At 34.4% G+C, this 25287-nt stretch overlaps 1 protein-coding gene across 1 annotated transcript; it reads right to left on the bottom strand.

Annotated features, from left to right (window-relative positions):
• Positions 1 to 3339: 3339 nt before the first annotated feature.
• On the bottom strand, positions 3340 to 18689 carry LOC121409297 (thioredoxin-related transmembrane protein 2-like). The gene is made up of 6 exons (XM_041601214.1): positions 18459 to 18689; positions 12329 to 12503; positions 9053 to 9129; positions 7340 to 7512; positions 6561 to 6690; positions 3340 to 5903 (listed from the first exon to the last, which is right to left on the bottom strand). Exons 1-6 carry the CDS (start codon positions 18609 to 18611, stop codon positions 5784 to 5786), a joined length of 828 nt encoding a protein of 275 aa, XP_041457148.1. The 5' UTR covers positions 18612 to 18689; the 3' UTR covers positions 3340 to 5783.
• Between the last annotated feature and the right edge of the window lie 6598 nt (positions 18690 to 25287).

Here is a 25287-nt window from a genome sequence, read left to right on the forward strand (position 1 = left end):
ACTACCTGACTAAGCAACTTATAAACAGTGAGTGACGTCACCTCAGTGAATGTACAGCATCCCTTTAATAGAAAGCAATGGTATTCACCGTGATGACATCAAAACCTAGAATATAACAAATGTGATATTTGCAGCTATGATCACATGATGGTTATTGACCTATCCCTGATTTGAATCTGCATAACCTGTTTTATTTATGTTGATACTGGCAGTATGCAATGATTGATTCACAAAAAGTGCAATTTTTCAGAAGAGCTTAAAAAATAGTTTAAATGAAGTCATCATGCACAGAAAATGTGTTACCAGCCTGGGATAAAGTGAAAACTTTACAAAATTAAATCATTAAACTTTTATGCAAATCATGGTCAACGATTGGAGCATTGTGGCCCAGTGGATTAGTCTCCTGACTTTGAACAGAGGGGTGTGGGTTCAAATCCCAGCAAAGGCGTAGATTCCTTCAGCAAGAAATTTATCCACATGCAAGAAGTATGATATAACAGGCAACATATTAACCTGCAATATACTTAAAAGACAAGTCCACCCCAACAAAATGTTGATTTGAATAAAAGAAAAATCCAACAAACACCATGCTGAAAATTTTTTCGAAATCGGATGAAAAATAAGAAAGTTATGTTAATTTACAGTTTTGCTTACTTTCACAAAACAATTATATGCACATCCTGGCCGGTATGCAAATGAGGAGATTGATGATGTCATCCACTCACTATTTCTCTAGTATTTTATATGAAATGTGGATTATTCTAATTTTCTTCTAATTTTTAAGAGAAACAACAATTAATTTCTCCCAGAGCACAGGCGCGTAGCCAGGGGGGGGCGGTGGGGGCGGTCGCCCCCCCCAAAACGTCCCCAAAAAGAAAAAAAAAGAAGGGAAAAAAGAGAGGAGAAAAGGAAAAGGGAAGGGAGGAAAGGGAAGAAAGGTAGCTTTGCGTTTTTTTTCTTTTTATTCTTTATTTTTTCTCAAAAGAGAAACTCCTTCACTCTTCTTGCTCTAAATTCATATATGAATTTTGCTTCCGCGCTGCGCGCGGTTAAATGACAATATTGAAGTTCTCCATTGTTCCCCCACCTTTTCTCTAACCCTGTTTTTCCACCTCAGCTATGTGCTTCTTGCCAGTTAAAGTTAAAATTGTATACATTAGGGCATGAATTTGAGTAAGGTTAGGCCGAAGTAAATATATGAAGTTATCTTTTTTTCCAATTGATCGCGCAACTTCTGGTCTGGTCGGCTCCGAGCGGGTAAAATCTTTATATCAGTTTCTGCCGTCACCTCCATAAAGTCAGCTTCTCCCGCTTTTCAGCTCATTACTATAAACAACCATAATTTGGGGGCAAACAGGTTCCTAATTTAAAAAGAGGAAGGTATGGAATTCGTGTCGTATTAAATAAAAAAGTACAATATTTTTTTTTATCAAATTGTATTAAACTTCATGTCATTTCCCTGTATACATTCATCTCCTGTCCTGTTTTGCGCCCTCAGTTTGAAATTTTGAATGACACTTAAGTTTCTTTATATTCAAAATGAAGCGCTTCAGGATAAGTCAAAAAAATAATCATCCTTTATTATATAGATAGATAATTTCAATAAATCACAGAAGTTTCAACTTTATGCGCACTATTTTCCTTGTAATGAAGTTCAATAATCTTAGAAAATCAATTGAATTAGAGACGATTGGGTATTAGAGATATCTACATTTGATGAAACGTCCGCCCTTTGAAATTTCAGAGTTTCATTGCTCTGCGCGGGTAGGAATATCTTTCTCTACCAATCTTCTCCTCTGTTTTGCGAGTTAAAAATATGCACTGATGCTAAATTGTTAAATCAAATCTGATCTTTCCAAAGAAAGTTTCAATATATCTTTGAGAATACCCTTTTCTCGGGACCCTTTTTATGGCAAGAAAAATTGATAAAACACTTTAGCTTCCGCGCTTCGCGCGGAGTTATCATTTTAATTTCCTCCATTGTATACCTTTTTTGTGCGTTCACAATCACTTTTGAAAACAAGGTTAAAAATCAACCGAATTGGAGGTACTAGAGACAAGAGAAACGGCTCCTTTTCATTTTAATTTATGAAACACTAAAAGCTTCGCGCTTCGCGCGGGAGGGGGAAGCTCCCCCGCCCTGCACCCACCCCCTAGGGAGCGCGCTTCGCGCGCTCTGTAAGTGTTGGCACGCTTCGCGTGCATTTACCGCCCCCTCCAAAATGAAATCCTTGCTACGCGGTAGCCAGAGCACGTGGGATTAGCATTATTTAATACTATATGTTTCAGTCAAGTTGGTCCTTATTGTAAAAAATGAAATGTTGTATCATTCAAACAATAAAAAACAAAAGAAATAGTGAGTGATGGATATCATCAACTGACTCATTTGCATGTCACTGAGTTGTGCATATCACTGTTTTGTAAAAATTAAACTTAACTTAAAAATGTCTTAACTTTCTTATTTTACATTCGATTTTGACGAAATTTTCAGCATTATGCTAGTCTGATTTTTCTCAATTTATTCAAATCAACATTTTTCTGGGGTGGACTTGACCTTTAATTTTTTTTTCTGTACCTGTAAATTCAACTCAATTTCAGTACTTGTCCTTGAATCCCTGTCTCCACTCATCTGGCATCTTTTATGCATCGTCTCATGAATTGAGATCTTTCGTGACAACTCTTTTTGACTTGAGATGTATTCCAGTACAAGTATTTTCAGAATGTTGGCATATGAAATACGGATGTTTCTCAAATGGCATGAAAACATGGGGTCTTTCAAAGTACCTGGTACTATTATCTTAAATGTCATCACAGTTTAAAGGAGAATGAAACCATTGGAACAAGATAGCTTGTGTGAAAACAGAAAAATCAAAGAAACAGATCAACAAAAGTTAGAGAAAAATCGGACAAATAATGAGAAAGTTATGAGCATTTGAATATTGCGATCACTAATGCTATAGAGATAGCAAATTGGCAATGCGACAAAGATGTGTGATGTCACTTGTGAACAAATCTCCCCATTACTTTAGTATATTTTTCTTTTGAATTGCCTCTTTTATCTCATCTATCCATAGATCATGTGTTCTTTCTACATGAGGGCATGTATTACATAATTTTTATGAATACATCATGGATAAAGAGTTTGTATCATCATTAGAAAAAGCAAAAAGAGACATTTTGAGGGTATTTTATAGTCCACCAAAGGGAAAGTTGTTCATCAGTGACATCACACATCCTTGTCGCATTGCCAATGGGAGGATCTCCATAGCATTAGTCATTGCAATATTCAAATGCTCATAACTTTCCCATTATTTGTCTAATTTTTCTCAAACTTTCCTAATTCTTATTCTTTGATTTTTCTGTTTCTACACAAGCCTATTTGTTCCAAAGGTTTCATTCCCCTTTAAGTTTGTAGGATTTAATCATTTACTTACTTTCCCCATAAGACACAATCACCTATTAACCTCTTCAAGCAAGAGGTACAGGGCATCTTGCTTTGCTAAATATTGTGAATTGTGGACAAGTTTATTGTATTTCATGTAAGCCCAAATTTTCATGTGTGTAAAAGAAATTATGCTTCCAAAGTAGATTTATCTTGTATATGGGTGAATAAAAATATATTTCATTTTCAGATCCGACTTTGTTTTTCTTCTTTTTCATCGGCTTTTGAAGTATGTTATGATGATCTAAACATGATCCATATGTGTGATTCTTTGATTGTGAGAAGAATTTTGGCCTGGAATTATGAAAATTATTTGATCATTTATCAAATTTTGTATTGTCATAGTGATCAGAAGTGGGTTGGTCATTTGCTGAACATTGCACACTTTTTACTTGTGTGCCAATTCATGTGTGATATTGGGTGTGCTCCAACAAATCATAAGAGCACCTTCAAAATATTGATGACATTTACAATCACAAAGATAAAAGTTCAAATAATTTTCATAGAATATAAAATGTATAATCCATAAGTAACTGATATGTAGTTTGATATTGGTTATACATGTACCATACATAAACATTGATATTTATTAAAATATACTAGCTTTATAAAATCTGACAAAGTTCTCTTTCCTTCCTATATTTTATTTTGCCTTTTATCCAATGTATTTGGAACGTAGTTGCTTTAATGCACTTCCCTTTTGGGTTTGATTTCCTTCTAAGATACACAGGTTTCAGCTCAGTATGACTAATACAAGAAAAATCAAGAGAAGAAATTTAATTCAGGTGTTTTATTGCTGCATTATTAAGTCAGTTTCAATAAACACAATTGTAAAATATGACTAGTTCCCTGCAAAAAGGCTTTGTGTGCTATATATCACATCAATATACAGATGAGACCTTTTGGCAGAAAGCATGTCATATGATTGACTAATACACAATACACTTTAGAGAACAAGCACCAAAATGAAACAATTCCATTCTATTTCATACATATAATCATTTTTTTTTACAAAACATTTCATTAATGTTATAAAATTGATACACAATGAAAGAAATATTTCATAATACCTTAAAGTCCTGACAATCTTTCTTCTTCATCAGATGTTTCTTTTTCATTCAAAAAAGAGGGTGACAAATCAGGGCCTTGCAGATGTTGGTTACATTTTCATACAACTGGAGAAGTATTAATTTGTACATAATTTTTTCCATTCAAAAGCCTGATGGCCATTGTAACTTTCAGAATCTAACATGCGAATTAAATAAAAAGATTACATATGAGAATTACCTGTTGATACTTTCGATTTCCTAGCATAATTGAAGCCAACATTTGCATTCTTGACCCCCCAAAACACTACACATATTCAATGCCTTTCTTTACTATTCCTTATGGGGGATGATCATGAATAATGACATCAACTTGATTTATCCAGCCATTATCCGTTAGCGTTTCTGTCTTAATCAGTTTCATCATTACTATGCATATTTGTGGTTGGTAACTACAACCATTTATTAGAAACCATGAATATTCCAGAAGATTGGAAAGATACAACCAAGACATCATATGGCTGTGTTTTGTTGCAGCATGGAATATAAGAAGCACATCATCGCTGGGGTGTTCAAAAATGGAGGGCAGCTTAGAAAAAAAAATAATAATGGCAATGTTGGTAACCTTACACTGTCAGAAAACAGTCTCATGTCATGCTAAAATCAAGCTTTTTCTGAATGATGGCATGGAGCATCTTGGGTGACATATCTAAGAAATCTGAAATAGTAGTAGTATTATAGCTAGTTTTAATCTTGAGTGAATTGGCAAGAAGAAAAACATAGGGCTAATGAAAAACAAATACATAAATCTGCCGGGGGGGGGAAGCATATATGTGCAATTTCAGGAAAATTTTATGAATACAGAATTGTACTTCTATCTTTCTCAAACTAGTAAGTACAATCAACTAGTGTGAAAAAGTTTGGTAAAAATAATATTTAAAAAAACTATTGAAACCCACTTCCTTGAATTTTAATCTGTTGGAGACTGGCTGATCATGTTACTTGTATAACACCTATTTCCAATAGACCTCAGCTCACATATATGCAGACTCAGTCTCCAAAGGGTTAAGTGAGTGCTCATTAAACATGATTTCAACTACAAGAGTACAGGTGTTCATTAAGTATGTGCATGGGTATTGTGTGCTTGTTCACTCATATTTCATCTCTCTTGTGAATCCAGCCCCTTGAAATAAGCATCGTCTATTAACCCTTTGGCTACTGTATTCTCCATACAGGGACCACCTGGATCCCATAACCAAATGGTCAACCCTAACTCTTAGTTGGTAATCAAAGAGTTAATTATCTTTTTTCTCCTGTTCTTGGGCTTTGGCTTCTTGTTTATCTGCTTTCTTCTGTGATTTACTCTTAGTGCTCTCAAACAATCCATCGAGGTTGAAATCACGGATTATATTCTCCTGTGGTAACAAGAAAAAACACAAGAATACTATGACAAGTTTTTAAAGTCAGTATTAAAAAAATGCTTGGACCTTAAATTAAATTAAAGGCTGCATTATGACATTGAAACTTATGATATTGGGTTCATGGAAAGTTGCCTATAAATGTATGTAACCCAGCACAGCAAAACCAACAAGATGCCGGGGAAGGTTCTCTATAAATGTTTTGGTCTTCAAAAAAAAATATAAAATTAGCATATCTGAAATGAGAATTTTTCTTCAAACTGTAACAAATTGTAATTGCATGCAAAGTCAGACACAACACAAGAAGGTTTTCTTCTCAAAATTTGTATCATAAAAACCTTCCATTTTAAACAACAACTGTCTTCAAAATCTCATTACTATAAAAGCATGTCTTAAAGAGCAACATACCAATAAATTGTTAAAATAAATTATTGTTTTAGTGAAAAATAAAATATCAACAAATAAAATCGAAATTTTGCTTACACATAGCTTTATACTCTGATCAAAAATATGGATATTTGTAATCAAAATCAAGATCAATCTCAATTTCATTGTATTTACTGATCCATTTACTCTTCATTACTTCATTTACTCTAAATAAAAGTTAAACAAAAGTAAGGGATAACTATTTTGTCACAATCACCCACTAATTACCTTTTTGAACTCGTACTTGACAGTCTGGCCATTCTTGTTTCGTCCTGGTTTTCTCATTACCTCCTTACCTCCTTGAAACAAGACTATTGTTGGAAGTTGCTTGGAAAGAGATGAACAATCAACTTGGAATCTAAAATGGCAGAGAAATACAATGTAAATAGAGGGAAAATATAGAGAAAAAGAGGAAGAGTGTGTGAGTGTGTAAGAGAGAGAGATGGTGAGTGGGGGGATATGGAGTGAGTAGAACATCGAGAAAGTGAGATAAAACATATGGGGTAAGAGTAAAGTATTACTACCAAGTTGTTGTGCTTGTCTGGAATTAACTGCAGCTGAATTTACAAGATAAGACAAATATACATACCCTTAGAATTAATTTGTAACTAAGGGCCAAAGCCAATATGGTTATTCAGAATACAAATTTTAACTGTTTTATGAGCTGTTCCATTTAACCTTTTGAATATACATTTAAAGAACAAGATTTATTTTTTTCATATGTGTTTTCCTCTTGTCTGAAATTAAAAATTATTAAAACAATTTCAACTTTGAGTATACGGAGAAGAAGATTTTCATTTTGAAAAATAAAGTAAAACTATACATTGAATGGATAAATGAAAATGTTAGAAATAATATGGCCCCTCAAATGAAAAGTATTTCAAATCTTGATATTGTTGATTTTTCAGTCCTGGTGTAAGGTGAAAGTACATAATTAATAAATCCATGAATTATGATAAATACTCAATCAGGTAAATTAAAAGATCAATCTCCAAGGGAAAACCTACATTTCCGCAATTTCAGGATATCTCCCTACATCCAGCTTTCCAAATTTGAGATGGTTGTGAGCATACTTCGTTGAGAGTTCTGCAAATGTTGGTGCAATGTTATGGCAGCTGGCTGACCATGTAGCTATGAACTCTACTATCCAAGTTGTCCGGGGATTGTTTTTCAGTTCATCCTGTAAATATATCATGTATGTAGAATACATTCTGAGGCTCAAAAACTTTCAATCATTTTACAAAGATCATCCTGAGAAGGGGAGTGTTTCATGAAAGTTTTGTCAGTGATTTCAAATGAGAAATGTTATAAGCTACTGCAAATCCTTGCATCTAATTGGCGGAGAACAATTTTGTAAGAAAAAAAAATCACTGACATGACAAACTTTAAGTAAAACACTCTCCAGGTTCACGATGATGATTAATGTTGAAGATTTAGACAGTAAGTTGTGACAAGTAGCCCCCCCCAAAAAAAATAAAAAAAAAAATAAATAAATAGATAAATAAATAAAAAAAAAATTAAATTAAATAAATAAATAAATAAATAAATAAAATAAATAATAATAAATAAATAAATTAAATATTTTTAAAAAAGAATTAAAGAAATGCTGTATTGGTATTGTAGACAATAACACAATCTGAAACAGCATTGCCTAAAAATTCCCATTCAACACAATCCTTTTCAATTTCAATGCAATGATGCATTCCTTATTCAACATCTATAAGATGCATGATCATAGGGCAGCATATATAAAATCAGTTTATTTAATACAAAACATTCAAACTTAATATATGGCTATGAAATAACAAGATGTAAATTTTAGTCGAAAATTTTCTTGTAACAAAGTTTGAAATAATGTAATACATTAATTTGAATTTTCATAACACTATGCTTGCGAGGAGACTGGAGATTAATGCATGTTGGTAATTCCAGTGACACTGTTCAGTGGTAGTTGGAAACATTTAAATAAATAATGCTACTATAAGTGTAGATTTCAAATAAGAGAAAGCAATTCCAATGAGTAAGCATACAATTACAGGTTGAATGATTACATGAATTTGATTTTGCATACTTAAAATTATTTCTTGCTCTAAAACCATCCATGTGGGTGGTTTTTTAACCTGTCTGTAAAGTTGCACACAATTTTATGCATGACTGGAACATTTTCTTAGGTGCTAAGTATGATTACATAGGGATATATCATGTACCACAAGAAAGGGTCACCAGTCATGAATTAAGTCATTTGTAACTTCAAAAACAACTTTATGAAACATCATTTAGGGGTGTCATACATTTCACAAAGATTAAGGTTGGTCTATAATTGAGTATGGTATAACACATCACAATATTGGTCAAATCAATCTCAAGAGGCATGCCAACCCTGTATTAAATGAGAGCACAATGTTTAGTCAGAATTAATTCCTCTTGAAATGGCCTAGCTAAAAACAGGGAATAATTAGCATTTCTGATTATTAGAGAAAAGATTTCCACTATGTTCTGAACAGTCCTATGTAATAATTGCTACACCAAGGCAATTCTGTATAGTCATTACAAAAGAAAAGGTGGAACAAATTGTGATGTGATACCAGGAAAATTTTTCCCTGTAAATACACTTCCTTGCCAATATGAGAAAGAAAAAGGTCTTAAGATGGATCTGTTCTGGTATGGTTTAACAAAGTATGATTTAAACTTTAACAGGAAGCAAGGAAATTAGGAATTACCTCCAAAGCATCTCCTTTGAAGTAAACAATATCCTGTGGTCCAATGTAGGCTGGCTCTGGAAAAACAACCATACATCCTACAAAGAGAGAATAAAGGCAAGGTCAATGTAATAACTTCCCTTTCATAATTGGTATCTAGTTCCCTCTACCTCAATGACACCAGGTATAAATGTATATGACTTTGTAGTAGACAGACTTGCCAACCAGTACGTTTTTGGCATATTTCGTATGTTTATGCAACCAAACTACGGCAGTACGTTTTTTCTTTTGAAAATATGTTTTTGGTTTTTTTTAAACAATCGTAATTTATTGAGAAAAATCATCTCTATATGTCTCTATTTCATAAAACTTACACAAATATGGTTATTAGATCAATGTAATATCAGGCAACTTGTTTTTTTTTCAATCATTTTGTTTAAACCACGGTGAGATATACACATGTTTATGGCAGCTTAAAAGTGCCACCGAGATGTTAAGATAATTATCTTGGGAAGTCGACATCATGATAGAAAAAGATGAGATGACGAGATCCTGGATCTCATGTCCACATCTTTCAGAAGAGATGATCAGATGACAAGATTCCGGATCTCATCATGTTGACATCTTTTAGAAGAGATGATCAGATGACAAGATCCCGGATCTCATCATGTCGACATCTTGTAGAAGAGATGATCAGATGACAAGATCTTTTATCTCATCATGTCGACATCCAGTGGAAGAGATGATGATCTCGTAACTCGTCATCTCTTCTAAAGGATGTCGACATGACGAGATCCGGGATCTTGTCATTTGATCATCTCTTCTACAAGATGTTGACATGACGAGATCCGGGATCTTGTCATCTGATCATCTCTTCTAAAAGATGTCGACATGACAAGATCCGGATATTGTCATCTGATCATCTCTTCTAAAAGATGTCGACATGATGAGATCCGGGATCTTGTCATCTGATCATGTCTTCTGAAAGATTTGGACATGATGAGATCCGGGATCTCGTCATCTGATCTGATTCTATCATGATGTCGACTTCCCAAGATAATTATCTCAACATCTCGGTGGCAATTTTAAGCTTCCATACATGTGCGCATTTAAAGCTTGCATGCAGCTTGAGTGCCATGATGAGCGCCTGCGCCACGCATTTTATTATGAAATACACTTTTTGGAGGAAAAATACCTTTTTTTAATCACAGAATACAATTTGTCATTCCCAGAGGTTGGCAGGTCTGACTGTATATCAACAAGTTAATTTTCCTGGGGCATACAAAATCTGTGCTACTAAGGAGAGTTAATAACCAGCTTCATGAAGGATCTAGAATTGCCTTGATTTGTAAAAGCTTCCCTTTGATATGAAAATTTGGCTCAATATCTAACATTTGAAAAAGTACATCAATGCACAGATTGAACAAAATGACCAAGTATTAGCATGCATTAAATACCATGACCTTAATAATTTGAGTAGAAAGTAAGAATTTTGCTAAGAGCAAATTCATGTAAGCAAGAAAACATGCCCAGTTTGATATACATGTACTAACAACATTTCTCCTGGTAATTTTACTTGATTTTTAGCTAATCATTTATTATCTCACAATGTTCAGAGCTTACAATGATGGCATAATAATCCAACATGGTTAAAAAGAGTCCATGAAAATTATTACCCACTGTGAAAATTCAATAGCTAAGTCCCCCTTGACTAAAGACCATGATGTTGTCTGTTATGACCAAATTTATTTAAGTTGATTAAATTCTACATGCTGAAAGGTGGGGGTCATTAAAGTAGCATATCAAAGGAGATGTTGACATCTAGATCTACTAATAACACTAAATTAAAAGTTATTTGATGTAAAAAATGATGTAAAAAAAAGAGAGTATCACTTTAAAGGGGAATCCAACCCAAATGAAACCTTGTTTTGATAAGAAAAGAAAAATCCGACAAGTTGATAGGTGAAAGTTTGAACAACATTGGACAAATAACAAGAAAGTTATGAATTTTTTAAAGTTGTAAATATTGGTAATCACTATACCCATGGAGACTTCAAATTGGCTGCTTATGTGATGTCATAGTGATGTAAGGCAAGGACTACTCTTCCATGTACTCCAATACATATTATGGCTAAAATGTCATTTTTCCCAAAAGTTTTATTTCAAATTATATTTTTCTTTCATGAGGACATTAAACAATATACTACCTGGGTTATATTTAGATTACTGCCCCAGGGGAATGGGTACTTAGGAGAAAACCACAAATCCCTGATAATAAAGTACATGGCCTATGGGAAAGTTGTCCTTGCCCCTTGTCATAATTTACTTACCCAGTTGCCAATTTGAAATCTACATGCTATTAGTGATCTCAATTTTAAAGCAGCTATATTTTTCTTATTGCTTGTCCGATTTCTTTCAAACTTTCACCATTCTGTTTAATTCATTTTTCTCCTTCCCAACACAACATTCTATGACCAAGGCTGGATTCCCCTTTAACAAAGAAGATGATCAGTTAGCAACAAATGCTAAGTTAAAGAAGTGCATAAAATTACAAAATCAGGCAATTAATCATTTTCACCTTAGGTATATTTGCTTGGTCTAATACAACCAAGGCTACACCCATTTGATCTACAAGCAGAGGGATGACTTCTCAGATAGTCTAATACAACATACACTAAACCCATTTGGTCTACAGCTATACTATCACTTTTGTCTAATTGCCGTTTGGTCTAATACACTCTTAGTCTAATTCTCATTCAGTCTAATGCCGACATGGTCTAATTTCTACTTTGTTTACTAATTCTTTTGTACTTTGTCAAAGTTAAATTTTGATTCATAAACAGTTACATGAAATCAAATACACTAAGTGACCAGTGTTTAACTAAGTTGATATTAGACATATTGAGTGACATATATATATCAGACATATTGGTGAACGAAGCAGCAAGCAAGAGGCCACCAGGCCTCATCTGGCGCAGTTGAGAACACCAATAGTTAGTGCAATTTAATGTATATAATTCTATACTTTTCTGTTACTTAAGATCTATATTTACATTCAATGTGTGACAATTGTAAGCGCTGTGATACTTTTTGTGTATAGCGCATATCCGTTATTATTATTATTAACCCAACTGTAAATTAGACAAAATAATAAACAAGTTACATGGCAATATTAAAGATGGTTCATAGACTCATTAGTTACTTTAGACCATGTGGATTAAAGTATAAAAAAAATTGATTGTAGACCAAATGACTATCTACCTCCCTAATGCCAACATGTACATAAAATTTTCTTACCAATACAAACAGCAGCAAATATAATAGCAAGTCGAGGATCAGTCATAAAGAACAGAATCGTATTTGCAACCTTGAAGAACATGAAAATCTTGACCAGAATTTCCTTCAAAGGTGGTCTTTTCCGGTTCTTGATAGCGATGGTACAGGCAAGGAAGAGGAGAATATTAGACTCATTCTGAAAGAGATAAAAATGTAAGAAACTGGTACATTAGTCTACAATCAACATATATCGGGGTCAAGGAATCATGATTTAAATACAAACTTGCACGCAATTGAATTTGCTTTCTTAGTTCACAAACGTTTCGATGGCTTAGAATTTTGATAACTACCTACTCTCATCCAGAACTGCAAGACTGAGAAGCAAGAAGATTAAGAAAAAATCTTGGATAGTCATCTTCATCATCTGTTACAATCTTCAAAGGGCTCTGCAGCCTATCTCGAAGATGATATTATACTTGGATGCATGTTAAACACAAAATGTTTTAAATAGAAATTGCACATAAAATTTTTGGTTATGCAGCCATCTTGGCATTTTTCAGGGAAAATGATTGTGCAATCAACGGGCGTGATTGCCAACTAGACAGGGGAATCAGGCGGTGCTTGGATTGTCCGGCCGAGTATTGGTCCATTCATATTGCGCCACTGCTTTCTGTGACAAAAGCCAAGATCAGCAAATTTTTCTCACATTTCAGTTTGGCGCTAGTGATGTAGTGTTTCATGAAGTAAACTCAGATTTTAATTATTATTCTATCAAAAGTAAACAAGCAAAATAATTTTAAAAATTTTACCAATTTAATTTAACCATTTGCCTACAGGAAATAGTTTTCCAGACCTTGTTGAATTAACAGTTATTCCTTGTACTGTCACTTCTGTGTGATTGAATACGGTAGAATACAGAATACGATTGAATACATATACGGCAAGCCACACTGACATCACCTTTAAACATTTCAGGGGGGTCATTCGATTGCACTCCGATACATTTCATCTGGGATGACGTTAAGTTATTTTGAATATGGGGCTGTCATCAATTTCAAACGGATGTCATTTTAACTTCTCTGTGGTAGAGTAATCTAGGCCAAAATAATTTTTGATTTTCTTTTATATTTTCTCCCTCTTCTCCCCACCCCTTTTCCAATTTTCTCTTTTCAACCAAACTTGAAATATCGAAATGGACGGCAACCTGTCTACCCCTCATGCTTTATCATTAAATATTTAATGAAAACAAAAAATATTCAAAGAAATTATGTATGGTAAAGAAAACATGTTTATAACGTTCAGCAAAAAAAAGAACACGATACAAATCTAAGTTGTTACTAAACATACTAAATCATTTATTTTTAATTAATTTCCAATCTCATAATTATTGTTTTATTTGCAGAGATTAAATTTAATCAATGGAAATTGTTGGATTTGTGCTTATTGTGATGAATGAAACAAAAAAACAAAAATCTGTGATAACAAAATAGCTAAATGAATTTAAAGTAAAGATTAGGCCTCAGCTTTACAAATCCATCCAAATCATTTCAAATGAAGATTGAACCTATAAAAGAAAAGGTTATGGAAATTCCATGGACGCATTTTAAATAGTAGGTTAGGCCCTACATGTATGTCATGTTAAAGCAATAATAATGTACGTCTCGACTCCTAACTCTGAAATGTTGAACATATATATATATATCAGGGTTGGCGGATTTAAATCACGTTGATTTAAATCGTGATTTAAATCGCGATTTAAATCACCATGATTTTTTTAAAAAAATCATTGATTTAAATCACTTCCATTGAAAAATGTACAAATTATGGACAAAGTATTTGTTCAATGCAGTTTTAATTCTTCAAGTCAACTGAAAAACTTTGAATTAACTTTATATCAATAAAAGATCAACAAAGTCTTCATATCTACTTAAAACAAATTAAAATCAAATTAATAAAATCAGGTAATTTTTTAAAAACTACAGATGTATGTTGTCAATAGGTACTCATTTTTTGTAAATTATGTCGAGTTTTTCTTCTGAAATTTTACATTCTTTGTCAGTTATTATTAGTCAATTTCTTTCTTAACATAAAGTTTTTACATAATCCAAAGACTTTTCAGAGAGCAGTTTGTAAAAAAAAAATATATAATATATACAAGTCAATGAGAAAAGGTTTGTTGGCAGTTTTCCAGTTTTGATCCTTCGCCTACACATAACTACTTCTGTCATGTAAAATAAAAAAATTATACCTGCATGTAATCAACATATTTAACATGCCTCTTATTTTGTATTGTTACATTTATCATACATTTGATGTTTTAAATAACATAATTATAAAAATCACATTAACATAATGTACATGTAGTACAGTCATAATTTGACTGTTGAGAAAAGCTTTCTCTTATAAACCGTTTAAGTCACTGCAGCCCATTTTATGTTCAGTGCTACAAATAATGGAAGTTTTGTATCTGCATGTAATAATGGAAAGAGCTCTATAACAACAATTTGCAAAACTCAGAATAAACATTTAACACTGCATTTTAATGTTAAGATGCAGGTACTTCAGTTACAATCATTGGCAGTTGTAAGCTGTGTCTCATTTAAAATAAAATACTTCTTTTTGTAATACATACATGTATGTTGTAATTTAAGCAGTTTTGCAGTTTCTATCCTTTAGTTAAGTTAAAAGTAAGTAGATTTGTTTTCATACTTCATGGATCAAACAGATTTTTTTGTAGAGAATATGGGAATAAAAATTGTAGATTAATGTAAAAAAAATCACAGTAACAGAATGTAGTATAGTCACCCTTTGACTAAGCTATCTCCTATATTGTTCTCCAAAACTGAGAGTTTTGCATCTATATCTGTAGCAAGAGAAGAGCTTTTTATCAAACTAAAAAGATCCTAAACATATACAGTTGTAGTCTCTCTTTGACTATTGTAAAGCTGTGACTAATTGAAAAAAAATCATTGATTTGAATTATTTCTCTTACAATATACATGAATACTAGTAATTTGCAAAGGGTTTGTTGGCAGTTTTGATAAGGGATTTTTTCTCTTGGATTTTTTAAATATTTGAATGAAAAATCCCAGAGGGGAATTTTCTCTACTCACTGGGAATTCCCTATGGAATATTCCTTCATAGGCCTATGTATGATAGAAGTTCAGATACACATGTACATGATTCCTCAAATTTATTTTTAATTGTCCATTTTTACTGGATTTTAATTACAAAATATGTGGTTAAGAACAATATTAGGGGTGAAATGTATAACATCAATATTGATGTCATTGTAAGAGTAAGGGGGGGGGGATAATTACCCTTTTTTTCGAAGGAACTTTAAAAAAATCAAAAAAATCAAAAAAATCTGATTTAAATAAAAAAAATCTGATTTAAATCAAATAAATCCGATTTTTTTGATTTTTTTTAAAAAATCAAAAAAATCGCCAACCCTGATATATATATATCTTTTATATTCTTGAGGCTTATGTTCTCAGATAAACTTCCATAAAGTTATCTATTATAAAGTTAAACATTAACAACGTTAAAGATCATTGTCATTTTTTAGCATTGTTTCTTTAAATAGTATTTTTTTCAATTGCAGATTGATTTCACACATTTTTCTGTTTTATTATTGCAAAGCAGATTTTGCTTGTCTTCAATTATTTTCATGCAAAGGTATGTTTATACTCTAAGCCAAGGCTCCACATTAACTTTTTTCGGTGGTGGCCCGTTCGGGCCACCAAACCTTCAAATAATTTTTTTTGGTGGCCCATTAGTAAAGTTTGGTGGCCCGAAAAATATAAAGAAAAACATTAATTTAATCACTGTAAAAAAAAATGAAAGAAAGAAAAAAAAATGGCAAAAGTTATCTGGAAAAAACAGTGAGAAAATTCTTTCCTTATATTTGACAAAAGTCAAAATGATGAAAAAAAATTCACATTTCAAATCAATGAAATGCCTTTCCAAAGTATTTACTTCCTTAAGAGTGGTTTAAGAAGTCATTTATAAACAAGCAAGAAAGAAGCTATCTATTTATTTTTGGCTAGAAGAGACACAGCTTCGAAATAAACCAAATATCAACATACATACAAATGCACATGTGGGACTGTGATGTACTCACCTATGTGTTTTATGTGTATTAATGCATTTTGAAATCGGTCTTTTTGAGTCAAAAGAGAGGTCCTAATTCCTTCTTTTAATGCTTGCAAATAATCAGGTTTCAGTAATATGGACTGTAGAAGGGCATTTCATTGGTGTAAAATGTGACTTTGACGTAGATTTTCAAAGTTCTGGGGAAGATTTCTTAGCAGTAACATTTCGTATCGCAGCTCCCTGAGTCTGAATAGTCTGCTTGCGCACAGCTAGCTGCAGTGGTTTCATGCATGCAAAGCTCAGCCAGACAGCTGGCGCGGCCGGCTGAATAATAGTTACTGCGTGCTAGCGGTAGGCCTACATACTGTCGTGACTATGCAATCTTTGCGTGTGTGTATTTGTGTGTAGATTAACAAAAAAGGCGCATGACGAATTGGCTTGCAATTTGGACTGTAGAAAGTTGATAAATGCATGCAAAATCGGGAGAAAAATTGCGCTACTTTGAAAATTATTGGTTGCCCGATTCGGGCCACCAAAACTTAACATTTTTTCAATAATGGTTGCCCGAGATGAATTTTTGGTGGCCCCGGGCCACCGCTAATGTCAAGCCTTGTCTAAACACTAATATTTGAATTCCTTACGTTATATCTGACATGTAAAATAAAATAAATTCAATTTTTCACACAAAGCCTCTCATATTGTCCTTTTTTTAGTCTCATACAATCTGACACATTGATTTTGTTTACTCCATTCAAACCCTATTTTTCCTTAACAAATAATATTTAATGAAAGCATAATTTTAAAACTTATCATCAGGTCTTAATAAGTATTCTATAAAAAGATTCAGAATAAATAGTGTCGAAATTACTTCATTATTTCAATTTTTATGTCAGATAAGGGTCTCTTTCATTGAAAAATCAATGAAAGGTGTTTCTAAAAGGAAACTGTATTCTAGAAAAGGGAAATAATGAAAATTTCTATTTTTTCCAGTTATGTTTGTGAATCTTTAAAGTTTTTTTTTCTCTTTTCATCTCATAAAGTAAGCTCCATACATCAAATCTACAATTAAAAATAAATAAAAAATTATTTAATCTTCATTTATTGTCACATCTGCTACATTCAATCAATTGGAAATGCGTGCTGTTGACGCGTGCGTTCATTTTCAAAACAAGTCACGCGCAGCTGGGCGAAGACATCCGATGTTCAGAGCCAAAAGAGGTCCGTTTGGTAAGTAAATTATCATTATTTACAGACTTCTATATCAAAATTATTGATAATTATAATCAAAATCAGCCTTTGCGCAGCTAAAATAAATAATTTTATCAACAATAAAGCAATTATTTTGGGGTCTAGAGCGCGATTTAAATCACCAAAATTGATCGCGGCACACAACTCAGAGCTACCGCCTTTTTCGAAACGTACAAGTGCAAGTACTGCCGGCCATGCGCGCGCAGAGACGCAGAGTCATGAAAATCTCACGCATACCTTTTTTTTTAACTTGGCATCCCTGAAAACTCTATGTATCCGATATTTGGAATCTGCGTCCGATTTCTGGCCAAGCTTAAGTTCTGCCTTCTGGTAGTACGTAAATAATTCTTATTTTTTGCCATAATTTTTCAAATTCTATTTTTTATGACAATAATATTCAGCATTTGTCCTATGGAAATAAACATGATTTTTATTTTCATTTTCGTCTAAATATGCTTAAGTGTCCGACTTTCGGTCACTTAATGACTTATTTTACTCTAAATATTTTTCTGATAGGATTGTCGCAGAGTTGTAACTCAATTTCTAAGAAAAAAATTGCCTGGCTTGGCTTCATTCATGGAAGTTCACGGAAAGTGCTGATTTGTCACCAATATTCCTATCTCGCCTTCTCGGAGGAATTGTCCTAGGACGTTCTTACGTATCGCTCATCTCGTCATGAAACTATATTACTGGTTGGAATCACTCATTCAAATGAACAAGTTTGGTTGGATTTGAATGAACAAGTAGTAGAAAAGAAGGCCAACACAGAATTGAATACATGGGGCCACATAACAAAGTGAATTCTTACCCAGGAGAAAGTGCATTCCTCGCTATCGTCATTTTCCGGGAAAATTGTACAAAATGGCCTCACAACTCTCAGTACTACAAATGAGGATGATAAAATGAAGTTTACAAAGTGATATGTACTGAAATAATGCCTATATTGCATTAATTTCCACATTTTCGGACGTTATCTTCTTTGCTTCTTTCGACGACGACGATGATCAATTTTGGTGAATCTACAGTGTCATCGAAAAGACCAATTGCAAAGAAAAATCACGATGTAAAAAAATGTATTGATAAGCAGGCGCGTAGCATATGGAAGCGAGTCAGTGGCGTAGCTACGGGGGGGGGGGCCTGGGGGGCACGTGCCCCTGAGATTTGGTGTGCCCCCCCAGGTGCCCCCCCCCCCCCAGAAAAAATTGGCAGAGCAAAAAAAAAAGAAAAGAGGGAGAAAGAAGAAAGAAAAAAGGAAAAGAAGAAGAAAGACAGAAGAAAAAAGAAGAGGAAAATAAGAGGAGGAAGACGAGTGAATGAAATAATGTGAGGGGAAGACTTGCAATTAAAAAAAAAATCTTTTCATGTTTTACTATATACAAGTTTTGCTGGCGCTTCGCGCCATAATTGCCTGTTCGATGGGATTTATATCTTGCTCAATAGGCTGATGTGGAGCAAGTTTTGAAGTCAATATGCAAAAAATATTTTAGCTCGGACATCGAGCTTTCATTATTTTTTTTTATTTACAAATTTAAGTGCTCTGTAAAATGTCCGTTTTATGGTAAACATATCAGCATTTTAAGCTCACGCTGCGTGGTCACAATGTTTGATTTGCCAAGTTCATATTGTCTACGTGTATTCCATAATGTTCCATTAAACAAATGTATTCAGAATGCCCAGATTTTAGGTCTAAATATAAAACATGCGCAATAGCCTGCATGTTCTTTATTTAAAATGTACATAAATTATCCAGTTTCACATCGGAATATCAATAATTGTCTGCTCACGCTTCATGATCGCATTATTAATGATACCCAATTGACTATATCTTATTTATGACTTATAAAATATGAATAGAGTGTCCCGCTTTTAGGTCTAAAATCTCAATTTTCTTCCTCTCGCGCTTCGCGCTCGCATCAATTGTTTAGTTACATACCTATCCCATTAATTAATACAAAAAGTGCCTAGAATGACCATTTTTTTTAGGTCGGAATGTCAAAAAATTTGCTCGCGCTTCGCGCTCGCATTATTGAAATATATACCGTCTTCGTGGGTAACTGTAAGCAGTCCTTAACAGGTCCCTTTTTGATAATGCTAGAACAGTTGATAAAAAATTCTGTTCGCGCTTGGGGGTACATACGAATCTTGTTCAGGATCACACATAACATTGCCCAGAAAATTAAATTTTCAGGAAAAAATACATTGAAGTAAAAAAAAAAAAATCGCTCGCGCTTCGCGCTCGCACTTTTTATAAGGCTTATGAGATTATTTTATGTTTATGTTGTTTTATAAGAATAAAACTAAGAAGTGACTGATATAGGTGAAGATAATTTTGGGCCCCGTCCCCTATTGGCGAAAGTCGGATCCGCCCTTGTGGACACACACCGGAAAAATTCCCGGTGCCCCCCCCCCTGAAAAAGCCAGGACCCCCCCAGTGCCCCCCGGGAAAAAAATCCTAGCTACGCCACTGAAGCGAGTCCTTTGGAACTTGCGAAGTTGAGGGTGTTGTGATAAATTCATGATCAATCATGATCAATTTAAGTTGTTCATGAATTATTAAACTTGAATTTAATGCATGAGTGAACACGAATTGCGATTTTTAGTGCAGCATTTGAACTTTTATCATGTGGATCTGAGCAGTGTGTTCAGCATGGGCGGAAATCACAGGGGGTACGCGTCCCCCCGAACCAAAATGGTATCAAATGTTCCCCTACTATTTTTGGTCTTTTATGATGGAAAGAAATGCATCATTCAAAATCCAAATAATTCAAGTAAAACATGTATTTCGGACGAGATGATCTTACTTTTGGGGGGATAACCTTTTTTCCCTTTTCTTTTTTGCTTGTCAAATTTATTTTGGTCGAAATGCATGACCTTACATTTTGGGTGATAACCCTTTTTTTTTTGCTTGTCAAATTTTTCCAGCCCCTGCCTAGCTGTTCCCCCTACCTTTGGGGAGAGATTTCGGCCCTTGGGAGTCAGGAAAATAGGGGTGAGATATAGGACCTAAGAGGGAGAAGTAGGTTGATGGGATCGGTCGACACTTACGGCCACCCCCCCCCCCCCTCCGCCCCCCCTCACACCCACCCTACCCCCTTCTCCCCTCCTGAGAGACTAGGATTTGCTAGGTTGGGCAGGAATTAGACTTCCAGTTTTTTTAGAGGTGAGTTCTTTGGAACTTTCAAAGGTTTTATGCTTAATTAGTGATGAATTAAGATGAATTCTGCTTTCTTTAGCTTGAGTTACTAACATGAAATTTAATGCATGAGTGTGAACAGGATTTGTAATTTTAGGTTCATGATGATCTTCTTACTCAATGTGTTTGTGAGAGTTATAGTAATGTGATGGTACCTGTCGCATGAGGGCGAGATAGGGTAAGACTTGGTTAAAAGGGCATTCTTCTTCTTTGTGTTCTTTTACAAATTACAAGTCATGTACCCCGGGGGCACTTCCATTGACGAGTGGATACCATGCGCGACTATGGGATCTCGAAAAGCACCCTATAAACACATATTTTCCATATTCTGAAAATGCACCCCTTAACAAGTATTGGCGTGAAACCCTACCCTTAACAAGTATTGGAAACAAAAATATACTCTTGAACCCCTAAACAAGTACAGCGATATTTCAATTGTTGCCAAGGACGACGTCGGTCGTCGGTTTTACCTGCATCATTGGATTTAGTACAGCCCAACCTCCCAACATCTCGCGCAAATACTCTAAACACGTAGCGTTGACTTGGGGCAAAAAGTACATCCTTTATAAAACATTTTAGTCTTTATCTTTTATACCCTCGCAAATTTGACCCAAAACACGTAGCTTTCCTTTCGAAAATAGATACCCTTTTCATTATTTTAGTGTTTTTGACACCCGTGTAACGTGCCCTATCTTGAAAAAGACATCCTTTTTACGTGTTTTTTGGTCGCGCATGGTATCCTCTCGTCAATGTAAGTGGCCACCCCCCCCCCCGGCAGGTACCCAACCCCTCCCCTCCACCTCTCTCTCTCTCTATCTCTTTCTAACTCTTGGATGGTATTCAAAACTTAACTTCCACGTGACCGATGGTTGATGGGCGAGGGTTTTTTTTCGTCGGATGATTTCTAACAAATTGACTATATTATGATTTATATATGAAATGATTTATTTTAAAAGATGAATGTTTGATTGATAAATTATTGAATATAGTCTGAATATTGATCACATTGATTGAGTTGATTTATTGATAAATTGTTGATTGAATGATTGAAAGGTAAACGTTGATGATTTAATTAAACAGCCCACTCTGGACTTTATGCGTACATGTATGTAGCAATCAGTCTCGATCTCAACAGGAGGGGGGGGGGCTGTAGGAGGGTTAACCCTTATCTCATCAACCTACTTCAGCCGCACAAGTCCTATCTCACTCCTATTCTCCTGACTCCTATGAACACACTGCTGAGATCCACATGCATGATAGTTAAAATGGAAGTTCACCCTGAAGAAAACTTTGTTGTAAAAATAGCAGAAAAAATAACAGAAAAAATATTGCCGAAGGTTTGAGAAAAATTCATCAAATAATTAAAAAGTTATTAGAATTTCAATTATTTGATTTGTGACGTCATATGCGAGCAGCATTCCTACATAGCGAATGGTAAAAAATCAATGAAATGTCATTTTCTCAGAAAATTGAAAATGGTTTTCACTGTAACTTTTGTATATCAATAGACAAATCATTTCACACCCGATCATGAAAAGAAAACAAAATTAAGTCATAAGGAACCACACAAAATTTGAAATTCATACGTTTTATATTACATAACACATGGGGCAGCTGCTCGTTTATGACGTCACAAATCCAAAATTTTGAACTCTAATAACTTTCTTACTCTTTAACGGATTTTCCTCAAACCTTCACCAATATTTTTTATTATTTTTCTGCTATTTTTACAACAAAGTTTTCTTCAGGGTGAACTTCCCCTTTAAAATGCTGCACTAATAATTGCAAATTATGTTAACTTACATAGGCGGATCCAGGGGGCCGAGGCCGCCCCCCCCCCCTGACTAGATCTCGAGAGCCTTAGATCTATGAATGTAGATTGTAAGAGAACACATGTGAGAATACAATGTTATACATATTAAAATAATAAACAGGAGTTTTAGTTTACTGTGAACTATTTTAGTGATTCATCGTCCCGAAGAGGGCGGTGTATAATAAAGTCTGGAGGAAACAATGTGAATTAAGTATCTTAACCGCATTGAACAATGACAGTGATAAATGTCATCATCATTGCAACATCAAAATAATGTATAAACATCAATATTGCAATCAACATCATGACCGACGTCATCATCATTATCATCATCAGCAGCAGCATCAGCATATCAGTGGAAGTGTGGGGGGGGGCAGTTGTGATACTATTGATCATAATGAAACACGATGGTGATGATGATGGTGATGACGATGATATGAAGACGACGACGATAATGATGATCATGATGATGATGATGATGATGATAATGAAAATGATGATGATGATCAGGCGTGGATTCAGTCGGATTTGAGACATTACCATTTTAGGGGCCATAGTGTTTTAGCACAAATTTAGCCTCTCAAAGCTATCGTGATCGTGCAAGATCCGCGCCTGATGATGAGGAGGAGGATTATGATGAGGACAGTGGTGGTGATTATGGTTGTGGTGGTGGCGGGTATATAGTAAGGATAAAATGGTATAGAAGAATAGTAGCAGAAAACATTATAAAATAGGAAACAAAAATGACATAGAATATTTACCTTACATGTATTTGACTATAACATTCTCCTATATAAATATATAGAGAATGAGGAATTCAAATTGTAAATAATAACATTGTCTGGTGAATAAATAAATAAATTGTGAACCCTTCTTTAAGATTAGAATTCATTTTTTGGGGGTATTGTTTGGGGAGGGGAAAGGGATTACATAAAAGGGTGCTTACCGTGCTCGAAACAAAGGGGAGAGGCAATTTCAGAATTTTCACGCGCAGGAGCAAATTTTTAGAATGAAGAGAGAGAAGACGTCTCGTTTATGTTTTTATTTTATTGAGAAAAAGAAGAACCGTTTAAAAGATCGGGACATCGCCCCGTGGCTCCGTGCCTGCTAATAGTGTATTTAAACCATGGATCTAGTAGGTCCATGATTTACACATAGTGTCGGAACACATCACTGCAATCATAATAGCAACTGTATGACAAAGTGCAGCGTGCAAGCTGAAGTTACTTACCTGCATTAAAGTTATTATTGTGGTAGCTTTGCCATCCAGTTGTAACTACCATCAGTGGCATACCGTGAGTCACGGCATTGGAGGGGCACCAGCAAAAATTTGGAGTCACTTAGTGAGCACGCGAAGTGCGCTCAGTTGACAGGTATACTGACCCAATAAAGACATTTTAAGAACAGTGCCATTAAAGGGATAATGTATCACAATGATCAAATAATGCGAGTGCGAAGCGCGACCTGAAAATTTTTGATATTCAAAGCTAAAAAAGGAACATATTATGATAAAATTATTGTAATCATAATACTAGTACGTACCTATCTCGCTAAACAATGCGAGCGCGAAGCGCGAGCTGAAATTTTTGAATACATTGACCCCAAACAGGGACATTTCAAGGACTATATTTTAGGAATAATAATAATACATGAGATTTAAACAGCGCACTTTCCATCTTGATTATAGATGCTCAATTAGGCGCTTCAGAGCAGAACAACAAAAACTATTTACATAATTATACATGTCTGAACAATAAGTCAATGTCTGTCAAAAAACACTCTTATACAGGTATGTTTTCAGGTTGCCCTTGAAGGTGGTCAATGAAGTCTGGGTTTTTAAACTGTGTGGGAGAGAATTCCACAGGCTAGGTCCTGCATGATCAAAGGCCCGCTCCCCGCATGATCAGGCCTTAGCAACTGGAACACCGTCATCTAATGCGAGTGCCAAGCGCTTGGTGATTTTGTTAGAATTACATCTAAACACATGAAGCACTTGTAGTCATTGCAATCATGATTAACGTACGCATCTTAATAATCAAATATTGCGAGCGCGAAACGCGAGCTGAAAATTTAAGAAATTCAGACGTTAAAAGGGCATGCTAAGGATTGTTTGTAGGAATGCACTAAGACCATACGTATTTCACTAATCAAACGATGCGAGCGCGAAGCGCGAGCTGATTTTTTTTAAATATTCAGATCAGAAAAGGGGACAATTTAAGGACTGATTTTAGGAATTCGTGAAAAGCAGACATACCCCACCAATCCATTAATGCGAACGTAAGCACGGACAGGAATCTTTTATATTAAGACCTTTAAAAAAGGGGCAGTCACCTTCAGTAGTCATGAAAAAAAAAGGGATATGTCACTAAATAAAACAATAATAACTCGAAGTGAGAGGAAATATATTTGGTGTATATTGACTTTAAAATGGAGGTTTTAGTACAATAGGATTATATAACTCGTTAAACTGACAATGCGAGCACCAGGAACAATGAAGCTATAGGCCCTGAGCAAATTACGTTTCATAAAGCAATTTAAAAAATGTTTCTTGTGTAACATATAAAATAGCATTATAATGAACAATATTTTTTCTTTCTCACTGATAGACGTTTCTCTTCCTTTATCCCTGAT

Source organism: Lytechinus variegatus, chromosome 2 (assembly GCF_018143015.1).
Source record: "Lytechinus variegatus isolate NC3 chromosome 2, Lvar_3.0, whole genome shotgun sequence".
NCBI lineage: Eukaryota > Metazoa > Echinodermata > Echinoidea > Temnopleuroida > Toxopneustidae > Lytechinus > Lytechinus variegatus.

Bases quoted from the DNA above. Each gene is read 5' to 3' on its own strand.
- LOC121409297 (XM_041601214.1), bottom strand. From the start codon at position 18,611: ATGTGGAAATTAATGCAATATAGGCATTATTTCAGTACATATCACTTT. The intron at 12,504-18,458 runs GTAAGAATTCAC...TATCTCTTTCAG, and splicing joins AGGAATGCACTTTCTCCTGG to AATGAGTCTAATATTCTCCT. The intron at 6,691-7,339 runs GTAGGTTTTCCC...CTGCCATTTTAG, and splicing joins TATCCTGAAATTGCGGAAAT to ATTCCAAGTTGATTGTTCAT.